General features: G+C 39.3%; 1 protein-coding gene and 1 non-coding gene across 3 annotated transcripts in view; both read right to left on the bottom strand.

Moving 5' to 3' along the window:
* LOC149084171 (nose resistant to fluoxetine protein 6-like) overlaps positions 1-20,709 on the bottom strand; it is a 65,294-nt gene that overhangs the window by 15,047 nt on the left and 29,538 nt on the right. For both annotated transcript variants that reach the window (XM_089234518.1, XM_089234517.1), the window contains exons 2-4: positions 9,080-9,348; positions 8,757-8,871; positions 5,593-5,680 (exon numbers count right to left, since the gene is read on the bottom strand). In XM_089234518.1, coding sequence (XP_089090644.1) covers positions 5,593-5,680; positions 8,757-8,871; positions 9,080-9,348 — 472 coding nt within the window. The remainder of the gene's footprint in view (positions 1-5,592; positions 5,681-8,756; positions 8,872-9,079; positions 9,349-20,709) is intronic.
* On the bottom strand, positions 18,674-18,745 carry TRNAA-GGC (transfer RNA alanine (anticodon GGC)). The gene has a single exon. It is a non-coding gene; the product is annotated as a tRNA-Ala (tRNA).

The following is a 20,709-nucleotide window of genomic DNA, read 5'->3' as shown; positions in this document are numbered from 1 at the left end:
GTATAGTATAGTATAGTATAGAACCGAGCATGCCCAGGCTCTGTCGCTTTTGCGATATAAGCTCATTGATCGTGAGATCGTGGGCGTGCCGGAAAAAAACTCATGCCGGCCGGGACCAACATCCACACCCCCACACCCAAAACCCCAATCCCAGGGCACATCACCGCTCGACAAGCCAGGATAGCACCGCGGGCGCAATCCCCCCTCAGCCCCGCCGACGCGGCCCACAACGCCCCAACACGCCTCGCGAAGGGAGACTCCCGACCATCCTGACGAACCTCCACCGCGGACACGAGAGAGAACCCTCCACAGGACGGGGACACCACCCCCACCAAGAAAAACACGGACGCCTCGCAACAAGGGCTCCAACCGACGCGCCACTCCCGACCACGCACGAAGCCACTCGACCGCCGACACCCATTCCCGCCCTCCCTGCAACCTCCCGCACCCCCGAACGGTCCCCCCCCCACCCGAGGAGCCACATGCGGGCGCGACAGTCAAAGCCGCAGTTTGCCAAAAGACATGTGCCACATCATCAAAAAAAAAAAAATACTATAGATATATTAAATTGGTCCTCTGCAGCCATTGCCGAGAGAGGTATTCCGTGAAGTGCTGTGAACTTTGACTCTTACGGGTTCTCCGCATCATCATCTTCGTCGGCGAGATCTTCTGCATAATCGACTCGTCTGTTGACCAGTTTGACAGATCGTCTTACTTGGCCCCTGTTTGCTGATGTTGTCTCCTCATCTGGGTTGTTATCTTCATCCAGTTTGGCTTTTTCTGGGTGATTTTTCAGGAATCTGACCATTTCCACCAGCTTCCTTGTAGATTCAGGTCTGTCAAGGATTGCTTTGACCCAGGCAGTCTCGTATTGTTCATCTGGAGCCTGGAAGTGAAAAATCCTCGTGTGTTCACAGGTTGTAGCGTAATGCCATTTAGAGCCCGTCGACCCACAATTGTCATTCGGGATCAGTTTGAACCTCCTCAATTATGCCGAAAATGGCCGTGCCCTGTGATAAACATTGTCACTTCCCTTTTCCAATTGCTACTTTTCAGACCCACAGTTTTCAGCACCTCGTGGGTGGAGCGACCGTTGGCCTCCGGGTTGTCCCATCTAGTTTGCCACTTCCTGAGGAGGTCCACCCTTAGCATCGCTTTGGCCGCTGAGTGTGGTAGCTTGACTGTGTTCCATTCAGTTCCGTTTATGGTGGCATCTTTTGCCATTTGGTCAGCTACCTCGTTGCCCCAGGTGCCCTCGTGGGCTTTGACCCATGAAAGTTGGATCTTTGGATGTCTAATCAGTACGTTTCTGGCCCGCCTGACCATTTCTTGTTCTGATATAGGGCTCCTGAGGGCCAGTAGGCTGGAAAGGCTGTCCGTCCTGATGTGTGCAGGGACTCCTCTTATTGCTGCTTCCTTGACTGCTTCCAGTATGGCCAGAAGCTCCGCCTGGAAAACTGTGTTCCTTGACTTCAGCTTGGCCTTATAGGTAGCGATGATCTCCTTGCCTGTCGTGATGACGTAGGCGGCCCCCGTCGCCCCCTTTAATCTAGACCCGTCCGTGTAGTAAATTCTGTTTTGAGTTATGTGAACGAGTTGTTCCGCGGAGATCTGGCCGTCCGGCAGATCTTTGCTCGGGTGTGTAGTCCAACCCTTCATCTTGGCGCTGAAGTCACCTGGAGACAGCGTCTCTCCGTCTATTTCTATGGACTTGTGCAGACGTAAAAGCCTTGTCGCTTTGACTTCGTATTCGAAGCGAAACCTAAGTGGGGGGATGTCCAGGATCACTTGGAGGGCGTTCGTGGGTGTCGTATTATAGGCCCCCGAGATGTGTAAGAGGTGCGGCCTCTGAAGTGAGTCTAACCTGTCCCCTAGCTGTACTTTGGGCTTAGCGAACCAGATGGCCGCACCGTACGCTCCAATTCTTTCCGTCACGGTCAGGTACAGAGTCCTCCTCAGGTGTTGAGGAATGCCCCATTGCGGGCCGGCAATACTTCGCATCCGTTGGAGAACCTTAAGTGTTTTCTTCTTCTGAGATATGATGTGGTTCTCCCACGATAAGTTCTCATCGATTTGGGGCCCCAGATAACTGAGGAGCTTGGTCCTTTTGATAGGGATTCCGTTCATTCGAATGGTCGGGGGCCTCTTGTTCGAAAACCAGATGAATGTAGTCTTTTGGTTCGAGAGGCTGAGGTGGCGTTTCTGGATCCATCCATTCAAGATGTCAAGGGCCTTTTCCGCCAGCTTACCTGTTCCTTCCACTGTGGCAGCTGATGCCACAACTACCACGTCGTCGGCGTAAGCTTGCGGTTTGATCCCCGTTGGCCATTCCACTTTGAGCAAATTGTCGAGGACCACGTTCCAAAAGAAGGGCCCGGAGCAGGATCCCTCTGGAGCTCCCTTCGTAACTCTGTGCTCTGCCGTTCCTTCATCTGTTTCCATTGTGAACAGTCTTTCTGTGAGGATGTCCGCCGTCATTGTTTTTAAGTCGTCCGGCAGGGGAAGACCATTCAGTCCCCCCCCCCCCAGACGTCTCCATGTCGTAAATTATCGAAGGCCGACTGGACGTCCACCGAGACCAAAGTACTTTTGTATTATACGTAGAACGTCGAGAAAATTAGAGAATTTCGTTGGACCAATGAACATATATTAGATAATTTAGCTCTATCGTGACGTTATCGGATTCAATTAATTTTCCTATTTCATCGAGGAAAATACAAGAAATGAATATCCAAAATATTGAGAAGATGCATCTCCAATTCTCACTAAAAATTTGCCAAACGAAAAAAAAAAGTGTCATTTATGGCTGAAATTTCTAAAAATTGCTAATGGGTGTGGAATAAAGAGATACAACTACTTAAACGAACACGCACCTCGTACACATTCCTCTATGGAATTTCTAACGAATCGGCACATGCGAGAATGTGTGTTCTGAGTGTATGCTTGGCCCCAACGTATTTATGTTGTCGAGTTGCTCTTGTTTCATGTTCATGCCGCCATCCGGCTTCCATTTTATGAAGTAAAGATGGAAATGCTTGAATTTTTCCAAGTTTTATCAGTATCGTGTTGTAGGCCTGCCTGCTTCCTGCGAAGAGACTTTTTCAAATGGAAGACCGGCTGACATTCGTGCATCGAAGCTGGAAAATCGCAAAAAACCAACTTCAGCCAGCCGTCACTGTGCCTTCAACTGGATCGTCAGAGGACCTCCTCCAACTGGACGAGAGCCCAGCACGATGCCCACACGATCGCTCAGCGGCGGTAAAGAGTTACTGCTAATCAGCAGTGAATCAAAATGGTCGGGGGGGGGGACAGTCCAAAAAAAGGCAAAATTTATATTTTTGAGGTTTTTTTATAGCTCAAAACCGTCTCTTTCGACCACGTAAAACACCAGAAGCAAAAATGTTTTCAGTCCACCGTAATAAAGGAAGAAAGATACTGCATATAGGGGGGGGGGGGGGAGAGGAACAATGATTTCCTCCACATGCGCAGTAGAAAAGGAATTTTTGGCATGCTCAGAAAGCGATACCAGATTTCTAAAGAAAAACTTTCTTTTCCGTCTCCTTAAAAATTCGGTTTTATGGATTGAAACCCCCCGACTCTTCGATTGCATTTCACGGAGTAAAGGTTGAACATGGCCAGACATGTGTGTGACATGTAAATTTTTAATTGTTAAAATAATTCTATTTGTTCATTTAATTATACAAGTATAAAACTTTTTTCATCAAAATAGAGGAATGTAATTAATAAATACAGTCGAGACACCAGGAAATGTGGAAATTTTACGTTAATATGGAAAAAAACAGGATATTCTAAAAAAAACGATAGACACCAATATCACGAGAAAATGTGGAAATTTGAATTTAAGATGGAAAAAACGGGACATTCTTATAAAAAAAAAGACTAATGCCAACGAGAGAGGAAATGTGGAAATTTTAGTTTGACTATAAATCCACACTATAGTTCCTTATAAGACCGGCTTGACATTTATGTGAATGCGCATGGTCCATTCATGTCATGTTTCGAAACATTCGTTTGTCGATAAATTAAAACAAAAGACGACTTCCCAGAATGAAGTATTTATGTTCTACTTAAAGCATTCATCCTTTTCATATAGTGAAAATTTCCGATTCTCTCATCACGTTCTGTGTTCAAGTTATTGTATTTCAACCTTGAACCCTCAGTCTCTTTGTCAAGTGAAAAAACAAATTGAGGAAGTGTTTGATTCCTAAAATGACTGGAAACGAAGCGTCTTTAAATATTTGAACGAAGATGATGTATTTTTTTATTTTGTTTCGCTCAAGGACGAAAAATAAAAAGTAATAATAACGCAGGAAGTTATGCATCGTTCATTAATTAAAAGTCTGATGTAAAATATCAGCCACGTGCACCTTGAGGCATCCGATATAGACATAAGATATGAGTCTGAATTCCTCAGAATTTTCATCATTTTGTTATCTTAATACAGAAGAACATTTGTTGGTCTCTATAAGGTTGCATTTCTTCTGTCCTGAAAAATGAATGAAAATTCGAAAGAATTCGCATAAACACATAACTCAGTTGAAATTTAGACGAATTGAGATAAGTTTATATTTCTCAATAGATGCTTCGGAGAGTTAAAAATTTTACTGGAATTCAAAAAAAATTCAGTGAAGAGTTCTGAATTTTCGGAAAATGTTCGTAAGTTTCAAGAAGCAATTGATTCATCAGAATTTCAACCAAAACTCTTCAATTATAAGGAAAATGTAGAGTTCGGTGAAAATTCTGATGAATCAGTTACTTTATCGAGATTCTGATGAACTAATAATTTTTATCGGGATTCTGATGAATTTAGGATCGCAATTGGCTTTGGATAACTTCAGAATTTTATTGGAATTCAGATGAGAATGCAGAATTGAAGCATGATCCAGATGGATAAATTCAGAGAATTATATTTTAGTATATATATTTATTTATTTAGGAAATTTCAGAATTCTTCTGAAATCCAGAAAAATACAGCATTCACTCAAAAATGCGATTAATTAATTATTTTTCCTCAAAATTCTGGAAAGCAGGTTACTTTACCGAAATTCTGATAACTACAGGACTATTTTTGAATTTCGATGAAATCAGGATTGTATCTCAATTTTGATGAATTCATTATTGAGTTTTGGTGGATTCAGGGCTGTATATAAATGTAGACAAATACAGAACTTGACCATAATTTCGATAAGCATAGATAATTCAACCATATGTCACTACAATTCAATCAAAATTTGTATGATTCCAGAATAAAACTAAATTTAGATAATACTGAATCCATTGCAATCTTTAATCTGTAATTTCGAAACGCTAATTTCATCGTAATCTAGACTTCAGCTGAGCCTAAACTCGCCGGCATTCGGAAATCAATCAAATGTTCAAATGAATCCAAATTCACTTTAATTAGATTTCGATGAGAATTCGGATGAATCGCAGAACTCGTACAGAAACCCAGTGTTGAACGGAAATTTGAATGAATTCTGAATTGAATCAAAATTCAGTATTGACTACTAACACTTATTCAAAATAAATCGAAAAATCAACGAGAAATTAGTTGAAAATAAAAACACTCACATGATAATGATTTGTTCTTTGCTTAAAGTCAGCTTATGCTTTTCTTCACAATGAAGTACTTTCAAAGGAATCCCGACAGTTCTGACGGCTGGAAGATATGAAAGAAAAAAAATCCATCCAATATTAGAAATTTTAAATTACATTCAACACGATTTTAAAAAAGAAAAATCACTATATTTCGTTAGAGTTAGCTTATGATGTCGTAAATTGGATAAAATATTCATATAAAATAAGTTTCTACACTATTTAAAGATTTTTTAAGCTTTTGACACCAAATTTTTATGATCTCTATTTGAATAGAGATCGTCGATACACGAATCGTCGATAAATCTGGTAAGCTTGTCCAAACCTAACCGCACGTAAAGAAGGGGAAGGAAAAAAGTACAAGAAAACGAAGAAAGATAAATACAAAAGGACAAAAAAACCAGTATAACAGATAAGTAGATAAGAGATTATACAGTAGATTTCTTTTTTCATCCTCACCCCCGTGTGTTTTTTCTTTCACACTTACATGTATATATTAAAGAGAAAAAATTTTCGTGGGGGGGGGGGATCATTAACAGGAATATAGAAAAAAACGGGGGGGGGGAGACAACTTTTCGGTTCATAGGGCTACAATAAAGCTTCGGGATGGTGAGGAGAGATGAAAGAAAACACAGAGAGTTGGATTGAATTTATTCCACTGACGTTTGGACGATCGTGATCGTAAACGAGTTAGACCATAGTTTCCCAACCTTTTTTGTCCCATCGCCCCCTTCTTCAGAAATTTTTTTATCTCAGCGCCCCCCAACGCAATGTAACACATAGAATCCTATCCTATACCCGTAGCTTCTACCACCCCCATGGAACATTCCATCGCCCCCCAGGAGGCGTTAACGCCCACGTTGGGAATCACTGAGTTAGACTCTTATTTTGTAGCCTTCCTCCTTCTAACCAGATCACGGCTCGCCGTGATGACTCAATGAAGAGATAGTGCAGCGCATATATATTCATCACCGTATTTTTTAGCGTTTATTAGCAGCAACCCTGCCAATTTTTAGCTTAGCAACCCTGAGCAATTTCGTCGCTAAAAGTTTCTTTTTTCAGGTGTTTTTTATGCGAATCAGGTCGAAATGTGGAGGGGGTGTCAGAGAGAGAGAGATGTGTGCGCTTGATATTTTAATGAGAATAGTATTTATATAGCTTTCTCTGGTGACAGTGTTTGAAAGATGTTTCTCCACCTTTCAATTGTTAGATTAAAATTTCTTCGTGATGATTGAATGTTTCCTGAGTTGAAGATTACAGTGAAACCCGGTTATAACGACATCGAAGATTCCTCGAAATTTCGTCGTTTTAACCGAGTTAGATAAGCTTTAGTTAAGATTAGCCGAGTTAAATAGCTTTTTTTTAAGCATATATAATTATATAATTAGTTGCAATAAAATATTTTTCGTGAAATTATTTCTTTATGATTGGGGTGAACCAGTTTGATCGAGAAAAATACGGGAAATTCTGAGGTAATATTAATACGGGGCATCGCCGGATATCGCCAAACATGCCAAATGCCGATGAAACAATGAAAAATTGTTTATAAAGAATCCTTGGCGAGAAGAAAAATGGTACAGCAAGTCTGCTAAAAAAATATCTTTCACGGAAAAAATTTTAACTTGGTAAATATGTGAGATGGGTATTTATGGTCATATGTATTATAACGCAATTTATAAATTACGCAAATTACCTTCATTCTAGTAAAGATTGGGAATTAAAGCATGTTTCGTTGAAAAAAAAAACCGGAAGATTTAAAAAAAAAGAAGAGTCGCAGACGACAAAATACGGAAATGTTTCGTATAGTGGTCATGCAGCAACTTCTAGAGATAGAAGGCCTCCACACACTGCCCGTTACGTCTTGCATGTAGTCCACCCTCACTTGAATATTCTGCCACGCACATACACCTCGTCCATATTCCTCTGCGGAACTTCTAACGAATTGGTATATGTTGGAATGTATGTGTATGTTCAGTGAACCTGAAGTTTGTTTCTGTGTAATGCTTTTGTGTATAGTGATTCCATCTGACATCAATTTTTCTATAAATGAGTGAAGTGTAATTGTTGTGGGCCTGTTGCTCTCTCTGGCGAGACATTTTAACGAGGAGATCGGTTTACATTCGCTCCTCGAAGTTGGGAATCACAGCAAACAAACTTCCGCCGACCACCACTATGGCGAAGATGGGGTTTGAACCCAATTCCACGCGATGCGAGTCAGTCACTATGACCACTCGACCACCGTAGCTGCATTGACCGCCAAGTGGTATACTTGCATAGGTAGTTTTATCGGACTACTCTCATGACGTCACAGATGAACTTGGCTCTCCTGACCTGAATCCAACGTCTTGGACGACGCATTGCTGCGTGACCAAGGCCGCCTGTTACTGTCCGAGACTTGCAGATTGCACTTCTTGAGGAGTGGAACAGTATTCCCCAAAGTCTGATCGATAACCTCATCGCATCCATGGCAAACAGGTGTGCAGCAGTCTTAGCTGTTCGAGGAGACCACACGCCCTATTAAAACTCATGCATCATGTCTAAACAGCACTTTTTTTTATCATTTACATGTAACCAAATTGTTGCCCTAAATCATCTTTTCATGTTTTTTCCATATTTTTAAAGAATTAAAGCTTAATTCCAAATTTTTTTACGTCTTTTTTCTGCAATCCGCATTGATACGCGTGTACTATCCATTGAATGCCAATACGTGGCTGTCTCGCACGGTTTTCTTCACTTTTTTGCTTGCTCCCCTACTTGTTTTGAGCAGTGCAGTACAGCAGACAAACATTCCTTTAATGTGATTAGTTTCAATTTAAGGAATTTCGAGGGAAAACGTCATTAAAATGGAAACAAAAGAGATGAACAAGCTTGCCGTTATATCCGAATTTGTTGCTTTTAAGTAAGTTTGATTAACATTATTTTCAATGGGAATCGGTCAGGACCGTCACTTATTGACGTTACAGTCGAGATGTCGTTATAACCGAGTTTGGCTGGTTATAAATATCTATACGAAATATCTATCAATCTAATAAGAAAAGTTTTTTTTTTTTTTTCTGAAGCTCTTTTGAATTTTCAATCGCTGTACACATAGTTTTGAATAAGTAACTCATATAAATAGCAATATTTCTAATGAAAAGTACCTGCGTTGGTGATGCTGCTCAAGTCACTTTCGTCACAGGTCGAAGGAACGCAAATTCCGAATCTGAAGCCTACATCTGGGACGTATGCGCTGAATTTACCCAGCAGACGAAATATCTATCAAAATTATATTCAGAAACAACTGTAATAATACATTTTATGAGTTACGTACATCTTTACGTGCAAACCATATAACTCATATAAGTACTCATACAACTAAATTATTCAAATTAGAGAGATTTGCAGGTTAACAGCTCAACTAGAGAAGTGATCATTGAATGCTGTTAAAAGGTTCTTTTCTCCCGCGAAAGGTTTCGACACATACCGTTTTACTTCTCCCGATGGATGTGTTGGCCTTCAACCACGTCGGAGCTGCGTTGTACTCGTTTAATGCATTGATAATCCCTGGTGGAAGTTTGCATTCGACTGTACAGTACTTCCCGTGAAATATCTCTTCATCTCCTCCTTCTATTGGCTTTTGCTTGCGGTCGGAACCTCGTGTCACTCGGACGTTGACGCACTCGTCGAAGTCCCCGAGAGACATGCTGGTGCCTTGTATAACACCACTTGGTGGCTTGCCCGTCGCATCAACCACTGAAATATAAGAATAAGGTGATAACTGATTACGTATGATCTCTACGTACAGGTTTCTTCTACATGAAAATCATAGTGAGATACAAGGTGATTATCAAACAAATATGCGGAAAAAGATGTCATCCCCATTTTTTATACAAGATGTGCAGGAAACTGATTTTTATGCAGAGATGATGACTATATAGGAAAGTGAAATTCACATTTTCCTCCCCTGATACTCGAGCCACAGCCCTCTCGCAGTCCAGGCGAGTGGAGTGTGCTGCAACTGCTCTATAGAACAAATGAGAATTTCTTTCTTGGAACTTATATGCTGAACGGTACTGTGCGATGGATGATGACAAATTTCTCTTCAGATATGTCGCCCTCCTGATGGCCTTGGTGTTTTACGAGCTATTAGTCGATTCAAGTCTCGGAACAGCACATCAACCTAATTTGATCCAGTAGTGATTTCTAGCTTTCAGAATGCTCCTCAGACAATGTTCTTCGAGTTCATGTAATCCCCTGAATACGTGTTCTAGGCATTCGTACCCTCTTAGAAATCTATAAGAAACGGCGTTCTGTGTATCCTTATAAATGTTTAAGGGGTGTATGTAATATCCTATAAATGCATAGGAGGCTTGTGTACCCATTACACAAATGCGTATAACGCATATGTACTCCTAAAAAATGTGAACTAAGCTTGTGTACCTCCGAGAATTGTGAATATGAATGTAATAGAAAAACGAGGTTTCTCTGTACCCCTGGAAAAGCATATAAAACAGGACTTGACAAATTCAAAAATAATTTACTCACCAACTCCAAATTTCTTGGGAGCCGAGCATTTTTTGATGAAAAGAATAATTCTAATTAATTTTTCTCCCACTTTTCCGGTACCAGATGATCCCTTTTCGTATTAGTATAGATGTGCTAAAAAAGTTCTCAGAATTTTGTATGGTTCTCAAACGTCAATTTTGCTACACGCGGAAAACTGGTTGTATTATACCAATGCATTAGTCTCTATAACGACATGGGAATTGCCAAGCCTTGATATATAAGAATTACTTATAACTCTAGAAATGCGAAGATGTGCGTATCCCTATACATGAATAGGAGGCTCGTAACTACACATGCACACCTGACTTACTTGTGAATTCCAGTCAATACGTAGAAGACGTCTATACGCATTCGGTGGATTCACATCTACACACACACTCATCGTGTCAGACGCGGCAAGCATTCTTCAACATAAAAATGTCTGTCTGTGCTTCGCAGCTACGATACGATAGATATGAATACCTTCATTATGTTAAAGAATGTTTGCCGTATCTGACAGGACACGGTGAGTGTCTGTAAATGTGAATCTCCACCTTAAAGGAGCGTATACACTAGCGCGCCGATCTTGCAACGCACGACCCCCTGCAGCGGTTCTAATCCGCTCGTGGGTACACAAACTTCCTTTGTGCTCCTTTCTTTCGTGTTCGTTGAAAAACCCGATTCCAGGTGGGTCCAGTGAAAACAGCTCAAGAATCGTTCACAACACCGTACAAATTACTGAACAACTAATTGCGAATGCGTTTATAGCATCACCCGCGCTCTAGTGTATACGCGCCTTAAGACCTGCAATCTTCAAAAATGCACAGTGGACGCGTACCGCTAGAAATGCGTGGGAGGTTTACGTATGGATATTTTATAGTCCGAATAGCTCAAATACTCAATTTTAGAAGAAAAAAAAAACAATCAATAGCAACGCTGTCCAAAGGCCTCCAACTAAGAAGGAATCTTATTTTGTAGATACACACTGTACCAACGATATTATGGATGACGATATTATCGAACTATTACCCATAAAAAGAGATCCTGAAAAGAATTTGCATATTTATTCATAATATTTCTTCCTCATCAGTTTTTGATTACAAGTCACGTTCAGAATGTGACATTGATATGAATTTAAGAAAGAAATCCATGCAACTCTGCTTCTTGTTGATGACGTATTAAATTTTCGCCAGGAGAACGAAATAGCTATTACAGCACTAAAGGTAATCAATTATCTCATCGATCATTTCAATCCTCTACACGCTAATTATTCTGTTTTCTAGGAGATAAACACTCGAGCATGGTTTCCCTATCGCATGTATATCTCTTTTTTCCCCCCTCTTCCATTCAAATATGTACTATGAATTATTTATACCGACACAGCTACATTAAGTAATAAAATATACATCGTGTGTGTACAATCTGAAGCAAACTATGGAATTGGACCGAAATTACTTTGTAAAGATAATATCAGTCCTTAAAACTACCCAAAATTCAAAACGAACACGGCTATACGCGTTTCGGAACTATATGAAGTTCCTTCATCAGTAGCAAGAACAAAAAAGAAACAAAATATTGAAAAATTCCTTATAGCGGGAGTTACTCGCTGTTGTAGACAAGTTATATCTAAGAAATAAGACATATACGGGGTGATTATAAAAAAACTATCCCGACATATGGGCCCCTAACTATCATACCATTCACAGAAACTGAATGAAATTTTGGCATAAGGTATTTTGAGGTATGCGCTCATATGAATGATATGGAAAACAACAGTGTCACTCTAACAGTTACGGTTACAGTGAGAAAATTTCGAAAATATCAAATGGCAACACCAAGTTTTTTGTACTGGAATGCGATCTCCATACTGAAAAACACTGAATAGCGTTGGAATGGCACCTGTAGTACGAAAATCCCCGTAGCTAGGCAAGGAAAAAGTAAAAAGGACTTTGCCGTGCACCAGAGCATTAATGTTCGTCACACCGTTTCTTCGGCTGAGATCCCAGCCTGATTAGTCCTCCACAAGGTCATGTGGAAAATTTGTGAAACACAATAAAATGCTTTATTTTATGCTGCTTCTCTGTCCTTATTGGTTGTCCTCACTTTTAGCCTATCTACCGCCGGTGATTTTCATGCTACAGTTGCCGTTCGAACGCTATTTAGGGTTTTTCACAATGGAGATCACATTCCAATACAAAAAACTTGGTGTTGCCATTTGATATTTTCGAAATTTTCTCACTGTAACAGTAACTGTTAGAGTGACACTTGTTTTCCATATCATTCTTGAGCGCATACATCAAAATACCTTATGCCAAAATTTCATTCAGTTTCTGTGAATGGTATGATAGTTAGGGGCCCATATGTCGGGATAGTTTTTTTATAATCACCCTGTATATCATTTAACGTCGATTATTCAATTGTATTATCAAACCCAAAAAGTAATTCATTTTTATAATATCAGGCGTCGAGAAAATACTGTGTTAAAAAATACTTTATCGTCATTTTTCAATATTACAATACTACAATCAAATGAGGCAAAATAAATCGCTAATTCTCGCCAAATATTTGGTAGCTCACCTTAGGGTACACGGAATTGCTGAAATACGATGGCGATTCTATGAGCTTGCGGAAGTCTCCACTAAGATCTGAATCCTTCGGGAACGCTTCGATATCTCTCTGAGATGGGAAGCGGGGTGTGCCCGGTCTCAAAGGTCAAAGTATAAGATCTGAGCATCTAGCCAATTCTAAACCTAAAAATTCTCTCTAAATATCGCCAATTCTCTCCTAATAATTAGTTGCTTATCCCAAGGACAAGCAGAATTGTTGAAATACGATGGGGGGACTCCACAAGACAAGCTTGTAGAAGAGTGTTTAGTATGAAAAATATCCGATCAGATACAAATACGAAACAGGAACGTTGATCCAATTCTCACCAAACACAATATATAGAACCTGGTTAATTCGAACTTAAACAAACTCCCCTTGAGTTTTGCATCTAATTTATTGTTAAAATTTCTTGATTAATTCGAATTTTTTTCGAATGTTTCGGATAATTCGAAGTTGGAGGGAAAAAATCATGATTTTTATGTATAAATTTAGTTCGGAAAAATTCTTCAGGTTAGAGACTTAGAGACTGCTTTTCTCGACCAAGTTGTCACAAAACAAATTTTTAAAGGCAAAATATTTTTTTCTATTCTTTCTTTGATAATTTAATGTCCATTTTAACATTGTTTAGCTGGAGTGCATCGAGAATGTGCACCACTTAATTCCGATCATGCTTTTTAAACTATAAAGCAAGGTGAAACATTCAAAATCTGTATATTTTTATCGTCATTAAGAGTATAGAAAGCATCGGAAAGTAAAACTTTCAATACGTTGATGAAGGTATATTTTCTTGATATCATAAGATGAATAAGCAAAATTTGGGAAAACAATTTCGTAACGAATGATTATGAACTGCTTCCATAAATCAGCCTTTGAGCATGGTCAGGAAATTCTGTACTGATGTTGATTCCAGAACAGTGGAATGATGTAGCAGCTAAGATCAATTATATATTATAGTTATAAATTATTAAAATTTAGGAAACAATTTTTAACTGATGGTAAAGTTTTAATGGAATTGAAAATTAGTGTTATCTTATGTGAATGTTGAGAATTAAGTTGCCATTTGTAGTCATTTTACGGATAAAGGATAGAATTAACTGGATAATTCGAACTTTTTTCCAGTGATTTTGGACTTCTAATTAACCAAGTTCGACTGTAACACCAATTCCAGCCTAATAGTTGGTAGCTCACCCAAAAAGCATGCAGAACTGCTGAAGTACGGTGGAAATTTCACAACCTTGCGGAAGTCTTCTGTATGATCTACACAGTATATCTATATGCCGGAGGTAAGAGTCACTATGTATATTAAAAGATTCGTTGAAAGACTGGTTATTTATGGAGATGAAGATTACATGGAAGAAAATTAATCTCTTTCCCGTGGGGCAGAGATGAATTTTCTTCCTTGCGTGTAATCTTCATCTCCATAAATAACCAGTCTTTCAATGAATCTTGTATTAAAAAGTGCAGAGGGCATTTCTATATACTACGTCTATTTTCGTCAATATTGTGATAATGCTATCAATTTGTTGTACTTTCGCTACACTATACATAGGTTAAGTCTATTTCAATAAATAACAGAAATATTGACTTTATAAAAAAAAATGCGAGCTTCACACACTGTACATAAAAAAACATACTAAAAAAGACACATACGAGGCATACTAAAAAAGTCTTTATACGGCTCGGACATAAGATCAGAACATCTAACCAATTCTCTCCAAATATTCCTAATTCTCATTTAATATCTTGTGGCTCACCCAAGGGTTACGCGGAATTGCATGGCGGTATACCACCTTCTGATTCTTAGTAACCAATCATCTATACGTATGAATCGATTCTTAAGAAGAGCTTTAGGAGTCGAGCTCCGAATGCAGCCACGATGAGATTGTTAAAGGTGACGATATGGACAGGAGAGGAAAAGAATTTTGAGAATGATGGTAGCCTGAAAAAATGGTGGAGTTTATTTAAGGAAATGTGAATATGATTGCTAAGAAATGATAAAAAATACGTAATGCTTTTTGTGAGCCATGCTGCAGTGAAAAACCGAAACATAAACACACTTAATTATCCTATATCAGCGTTTCTCAACCTATCGTCCGCAGGCAGGCTTAGACTTGATAATTTGATTCTAACTGAATGAAAAATTATTCAGTTGTTGTAATTGAATTTAGTTATATCCATCTGGGTTGGAATAAAATCATACCTCCATACTAAGGTTCACTTACCTCCTTGAGAAAAATGCAGCAAATTGTTATCTTAGATACGGGATATTTAAATACGCAGTCTGCGATGAATTTGCTTAATACTGCTAAAATTACTGGAAGGGGAAATAAAGAGCTGCTGCAAATCGTAAATCGTAATTAATTTCACGGGAAAAACATTCAAACGCGCGGTGGCCATATTTCATTGCGGAAAATACATGGAACGGGGATCTTAAATGCGATAAAATACAGGACATCGCCCCAAAAGCGTTGCTATATGTCGGATACATATACATTATTCTTTCCTCTGTCAATGGAAGGGGGAAATGGAGGACTACTGGAATTGTAGTGCATTGAAATACTGTGTACGGAAAAAACGCTGAACCTGACAAATATGCAGATGAATATTTATATTCATAGCTATGATTATCACAATACAATTTATAAGTTAGAAAAACACACAAGATTTTAAAAAATATTACATTGAAATGACATCGTTGAAAAAACGAGGTAAGTGTATGAAAAAAAAAATCCGAGCTAAAATATACAGTCCCGTCCCGTAATACGGGACATAAGTGGTCCGTCGAATTGTTTCAGATATTTACTCGTCCTTGGGCTCAGAAAGCTTGAGAAACGCTGCATAAATGTAGCAAAATTTATCAAACTTTATCGCCACAATCCGATATTTTATCACTGTTACCACCCCATATATGTGCTAGACTCCAACACTGTTTTCAACTTTCCCGCGCAACCTTCAGATATCTTTCCGATAACTTAAAAAGGTGAACGAATTCCTTATTGGGCGATGAAAATGCATCTGTTAAATACCTTTTTTCATTTTTTTTAAAATGTGATCGTAAATATGAATCATAAAAAAAAACTTCTATTAAAGAAAGAATTATTCTTTCTTTAATAGAAGTAAACTATTTACGTCGTCTCGTATGGAAGAAAAAAATTGTCTACTACGAATCGAGCAAGGAGTGGGGGTCACCCATTTCTTAACTACGGAGGGATAAACGATTGTGTTAGTTAATAATGTGGTAGCAAAATTGTCTCTCGATTCTTAACTAAACATCAAATTCGTATTTAAGAAGCAAATTCTTATTGAGAAGCAGAAGTTGGTACACCAACTGAAATCATATTGAAACTTCACAATCTCGCGGAAGTCTTCAATTAGAACTTATAGCTTTGAGAATAGAATAGATTTTCTGGTTTCGTCTTGATAGCAACTGTTCAGTATCACTGTTTCCAAGTAATGTCACTTTAATTTCCGGAGTTCTTTTCAGAAACACCCTGTACGTGTTGTTTCGAGGTGTTATGCTTTTCTTCGATTTTGGAAAAAAAAAATTGAATTAAATTACTTATATCATCTGTGGCACTACTCTCTTGGTGTATCCAGAGGTTTTTCGAACATCTCTCTCTCGTTGGTACAGTTCCTACTTTATAACGCCTCCCGTAATGAGAAAGGCCCCTGGATGTTTGTCCTTTTACAGTTTTTGTGCAGCCTATGAGTATTGCTAAGAAGCCAAATGTACAGAGCTTTTCTTCTATTATCGTCTAGCTCAGTGATTCCCAACGGGGGTTTTAACGCCCCCTGGAGGCGATGGAATGTTCCAGGGGGGCGGTAGAAGCTACGGGCATAACACAGTGTCCTATGGGTTGGATTGCGATGAGGGGTGTTGGGAGAAAAAAATTTCTGAAGAAGGGGGCGATGGGACAAAAAAGGTTGGGGAACTATGGTCTTGCTCGACATAGTACCACAAAAAGTTAATTGTCTCCTGTTGGCATTCTCAGAAATTACCATATCACATTCAGGGAAATTTTTTAACGTTCAATGTGTTTTGTGATGGGCTGCCATCTATTTTATTGATATAAAACTACTATTTCATGCAAATACAGGGTTGTTGTCGGGTATGGTGTTTGCTATGATGCATCTTGTTGCAGTGTGATAGAATATTGACACCAAATTAGTTTAGAGTTAGAAAGAATCAAGTAGTAAGTTGATTGAGTGAAAAATATTTAACGTAATAATTTATACTATAAATATCCAGTAATTAAATATTTATGTGAACACAATAGACTTATCAGAGTGTAACAACGTTTGGCTGGTCCTCTAATTGGCCGGCTGAAATGCTAAGTGTTCTAGTACACTTCAGTATTGGTTATTCTGCGAAATGGCCGGACTTTCGATTAACAAATACAAATACTTCGTTCAATGGGCAGTTTTGAAATTTAAAATACGCCTGTTTGTGAAATTAGTTACCTACGAATAGATGATACAACAATCCGTTAAACAGTAGGTGATAGTGTCCGCACGCTTGGATCCAATCAAAAAACGATGAATTCAAAATGGTCGCCTTGCTTAGCAGTGACGTAACAGAAGTGCAGACGAGTTTGAAGCCACATTCCTGCAGTATCTCTGCTGCAATAAATGCGTACTTCTTACGAAGTACGCCATTCATCTGTAACCCGTACAGATGAACTGTTCAAGCTGGTACGGGATTTGAGAAATTTTACTGTAAACCACGAACTAGCACAACTGGACTCTACAAATGCATGGCCATGGCATGTAAAAAATTTTGATCTGGCATGTACTTTTTTTTCCGACCACATGCCCGCAGCAAAATATGAACAAAAACGAACATTTTTTTCGTTTGCTTTATAATTTTTCATCGACGATGATGCAAGTGTTCCTGCACACATGCGTGTGATTTTACAAAAATGCTTTCTTTGGCAGCCATGAAAAATTTTGTAGTCAACGTATTTTAAACTATTTTCACGGTCCTAATATTTATCAGCCAAGCGCGATCGTGGGCTCTCATATACTGCAACTGGGCTGTCCTGGAAAACCAAAAGCCTAGCTTCCAGCGAAATAGTACTTATATCCTAATGGTACTTCGCGGAAGAATAGAATACACATGGTTCACGTACGACATGATCTCGCGTGGCCTTGTAGAGCTCAAAAGTGTAACTAATCAGAAATGCAGAATGAAAAACAGTGGGTCCGAACTCGATCCCGTCTTCTAGTGATACAGTGCTATACCCGTTATTAAGTCTCGCCACAGAGAGCAACAGGCCTACAACAGTAAAATCTTCAATCATTATACTTCACTCATAGTTCGAACAATAGAAGGCAGATGGCAGCACTATAACAAGCATTACACAGAAACAAGTTTCACATTAGGTTCACAACACGGACACGCACATTCCAACATGTACCAATTCGTTAGAAGTTCCGCAGAGGAATATGAACGAGGTGCATGTATGGTTTGGTAGTAGTAATAGTTGTACTGGCAGTACTATACGAGAATCCCCTCATTTCTTACCACACGAACTCACACCTGGACTTCTCGATAAAAATTATAAACCTTTTCTGTTTTCGAATATCTGTGGACTTTGCTCAAAACTAACTAATATGAAATTTGTCAACCTTCTTACCATGCACGATTTTTTTTTGCATTATGTGAAACATGGGTGTATAGGGAATCCCTCCCTTTCAGATTATGGGCTAAATACAATTTAATTACTGTTAAAGCTAAAAAGTCGAAACACGGCGGCCCTTATGGAGGTCTACTGATGGCGCTTAATGAGAGTCTGGGGACCCCAGAAATTTTATTTAAAAGTGATTTTTCAATTTTTCTTAATACAAGATATACAGAAGACTGGATGTTGTGAAGATATTTATTATTTGAGATGTTAATTTTTTAAGGAAGGAAAAAACTCATCTCTGCCTCTACCGGGAGTCGAACCCGGGTCCCTCGTTTGCCGGACGAGTGCTCTGACCACTAAGCTACAGAGGAGATAGAGATTTTCCTTCGCTAGAGCGTATATATGCCGAACGGCATAATTTTTCTTAAGCCGGGTTTTCCTAGGAATAGGTTTTTTGCCCGCGTGAACCGAATTAGACAATTTGCGCCGGCAGAAACGTGTTACATACGCTAGCGTTTGTTTTTCCCTAGCGTGGCGCATCAGATCCGGACGACTATATTATAGTATATGGCCTTGGCCCCAGGGCCGTCATTTCAACTTTTTCCGGGGGAGGGGCAAACATTTTTCAGGGGAAGGGAAAAGCACATGTACTCAATGTATGTATATATATATTTGTACAATATATACATATATATACACACACACACCATTTTTAGTGTGTTTTCAAAAGCCAGGTAAATGACGGGCCTGGCCTTGGCATCAGCTACTGTGTCGTCTGCGTGCTCCGGTTTGAAGGGAAGGGAAAGAAAACACAAGAGTGAAGAGAACATCGGCAAAACGCGCTGCGCACGACGCATTTGACTCCTCCAGAAGCAGTCCGCCAATCATGCCCGACGTAAAGCGCCGAGCCGCGTTGCGGTCTGTAGGAAAACAGTCACACTGATTTTCTTATTGCTGAGTGGACGGTGTGTCGCGGTAGGTGATTCATGTAGCACGCGGCACAGAAAACCTGCTCCCAGGAAAACCCGGCTTTAAGTAATAATAACCTTCCACGTAACCCTCTAATAATCGACTCAGTATACATTCCAACATGTAGTAGTAATGACAGTCACTTTTCAGATACAATGGTTTTCTTTTTTTTGAAGATGTATCTTTATCAGGTGCAGATCTTCTAGTGGGGGGGAGACTTGAATGCAAGGTGCGAATCTCCGATATCTTGGTCTACTACCGTGAGACAATCAGGTATCAGGAGGTGACCAGATGAAAAAATTAATAACTGAGGTAGAATGTTAATTAATAGTTGCTTACAAAATAACTGAATACTCTAATGGAAATTTTCATGGAAATAGAGAAGTTAGGGTGACATATTCGGCTGTTAATGGACATAGCGTTGTCGACTTCGTATTCGCACATGAAGAATTTGCCCTTAACGAAATTCTCGACTTCGAAATATATTGAACTGGATCGAGTCGGATCACTTTCCTCTACAGCCCAGGATGCTAAAAGTCGATAATATAAAGACATGTAACACAAATGAAGTTAAAAAATTCCGTGGGATACCGACGAAGAACCTACACTTCAAATCGAAACTGAATAATGACAAAACGATTCGGTTGACGTTTTAAACGAAAGCGTAACACAAACATTTGGCAGTTGCGCCGCGGAATCGACCTGACAGCTGGGAAAAAATCTCGTCCGTATCTACGGGCTAAATGGTTCGATATCGATTGCATTCTGGCTAGACGAGCACTGCATAATCAAATCCGCAATTTTAGGAAAAAAATTAATTATGCAGCGCTACAAGAGACAAAAAATCAATTTAAAAATTTCTGTAGCTCCAAAAAAATATCCTTCTATCGACATATACGAGAAAAATAATCCTTTACCAAAGGCAAAGAATTCTGGAAATCGATCAATAGTTTCCGAACAAAGTCGTACCGCAAATCGGCTGTGGTTGTAAAAGCGAGGTTTATTGTAACTTTGTGACTTATTTTTTGATGCCACCAGCGTGGGGAATTATAATTAGCGGTTTGACTAATTTTAGATTTTTAATTGCTGATTGCATTGCTTTTAAATTTTCGTATTTAAAGAAAATGCAGTTTTTCTATTTTTTCAAGTGTATAAAACATTGATTCGCGCATTTGCAATTTCAAGTTAAATGCCCAGTCGGGCATGTAAACTTTTGGATTTTTTTCCCCCTGGTACTGGTGCACAAATTTTTTTGGTCCGCGGGCCAGATATGCGGTATTTCTGCCTCTCTCGGGCGAGAAACGTATATATATTTAAGGTAGCCATATTACCTGTATTTTACGGGTCATTACTGTAATTTTTGGCC

The sequence above is a fragment of the Pholcus phalangioides genome, unplaced genomic scaffold (genome assembly GCF_987345545.1).
Source record: "Pholcus phalangioides strain wild (caught in Gottingen) unplaced genomic scaffold, Ppha-v1.0 ptg000008l_1, whole genome shotgun sequence".
In the NCBI taxonomy this organism is placed as follows: Eukaryota; Metazoa; Arthropoda; class Arachnida; order Araneae; family Pholcidae; genus Pholcus; species Pholcus phalangioides.
The sequence above is the reverse complement of the archived record's forward strand: the minus strand, read 5'-3'. Positions and strand labels throughout refer to the sequence as shown.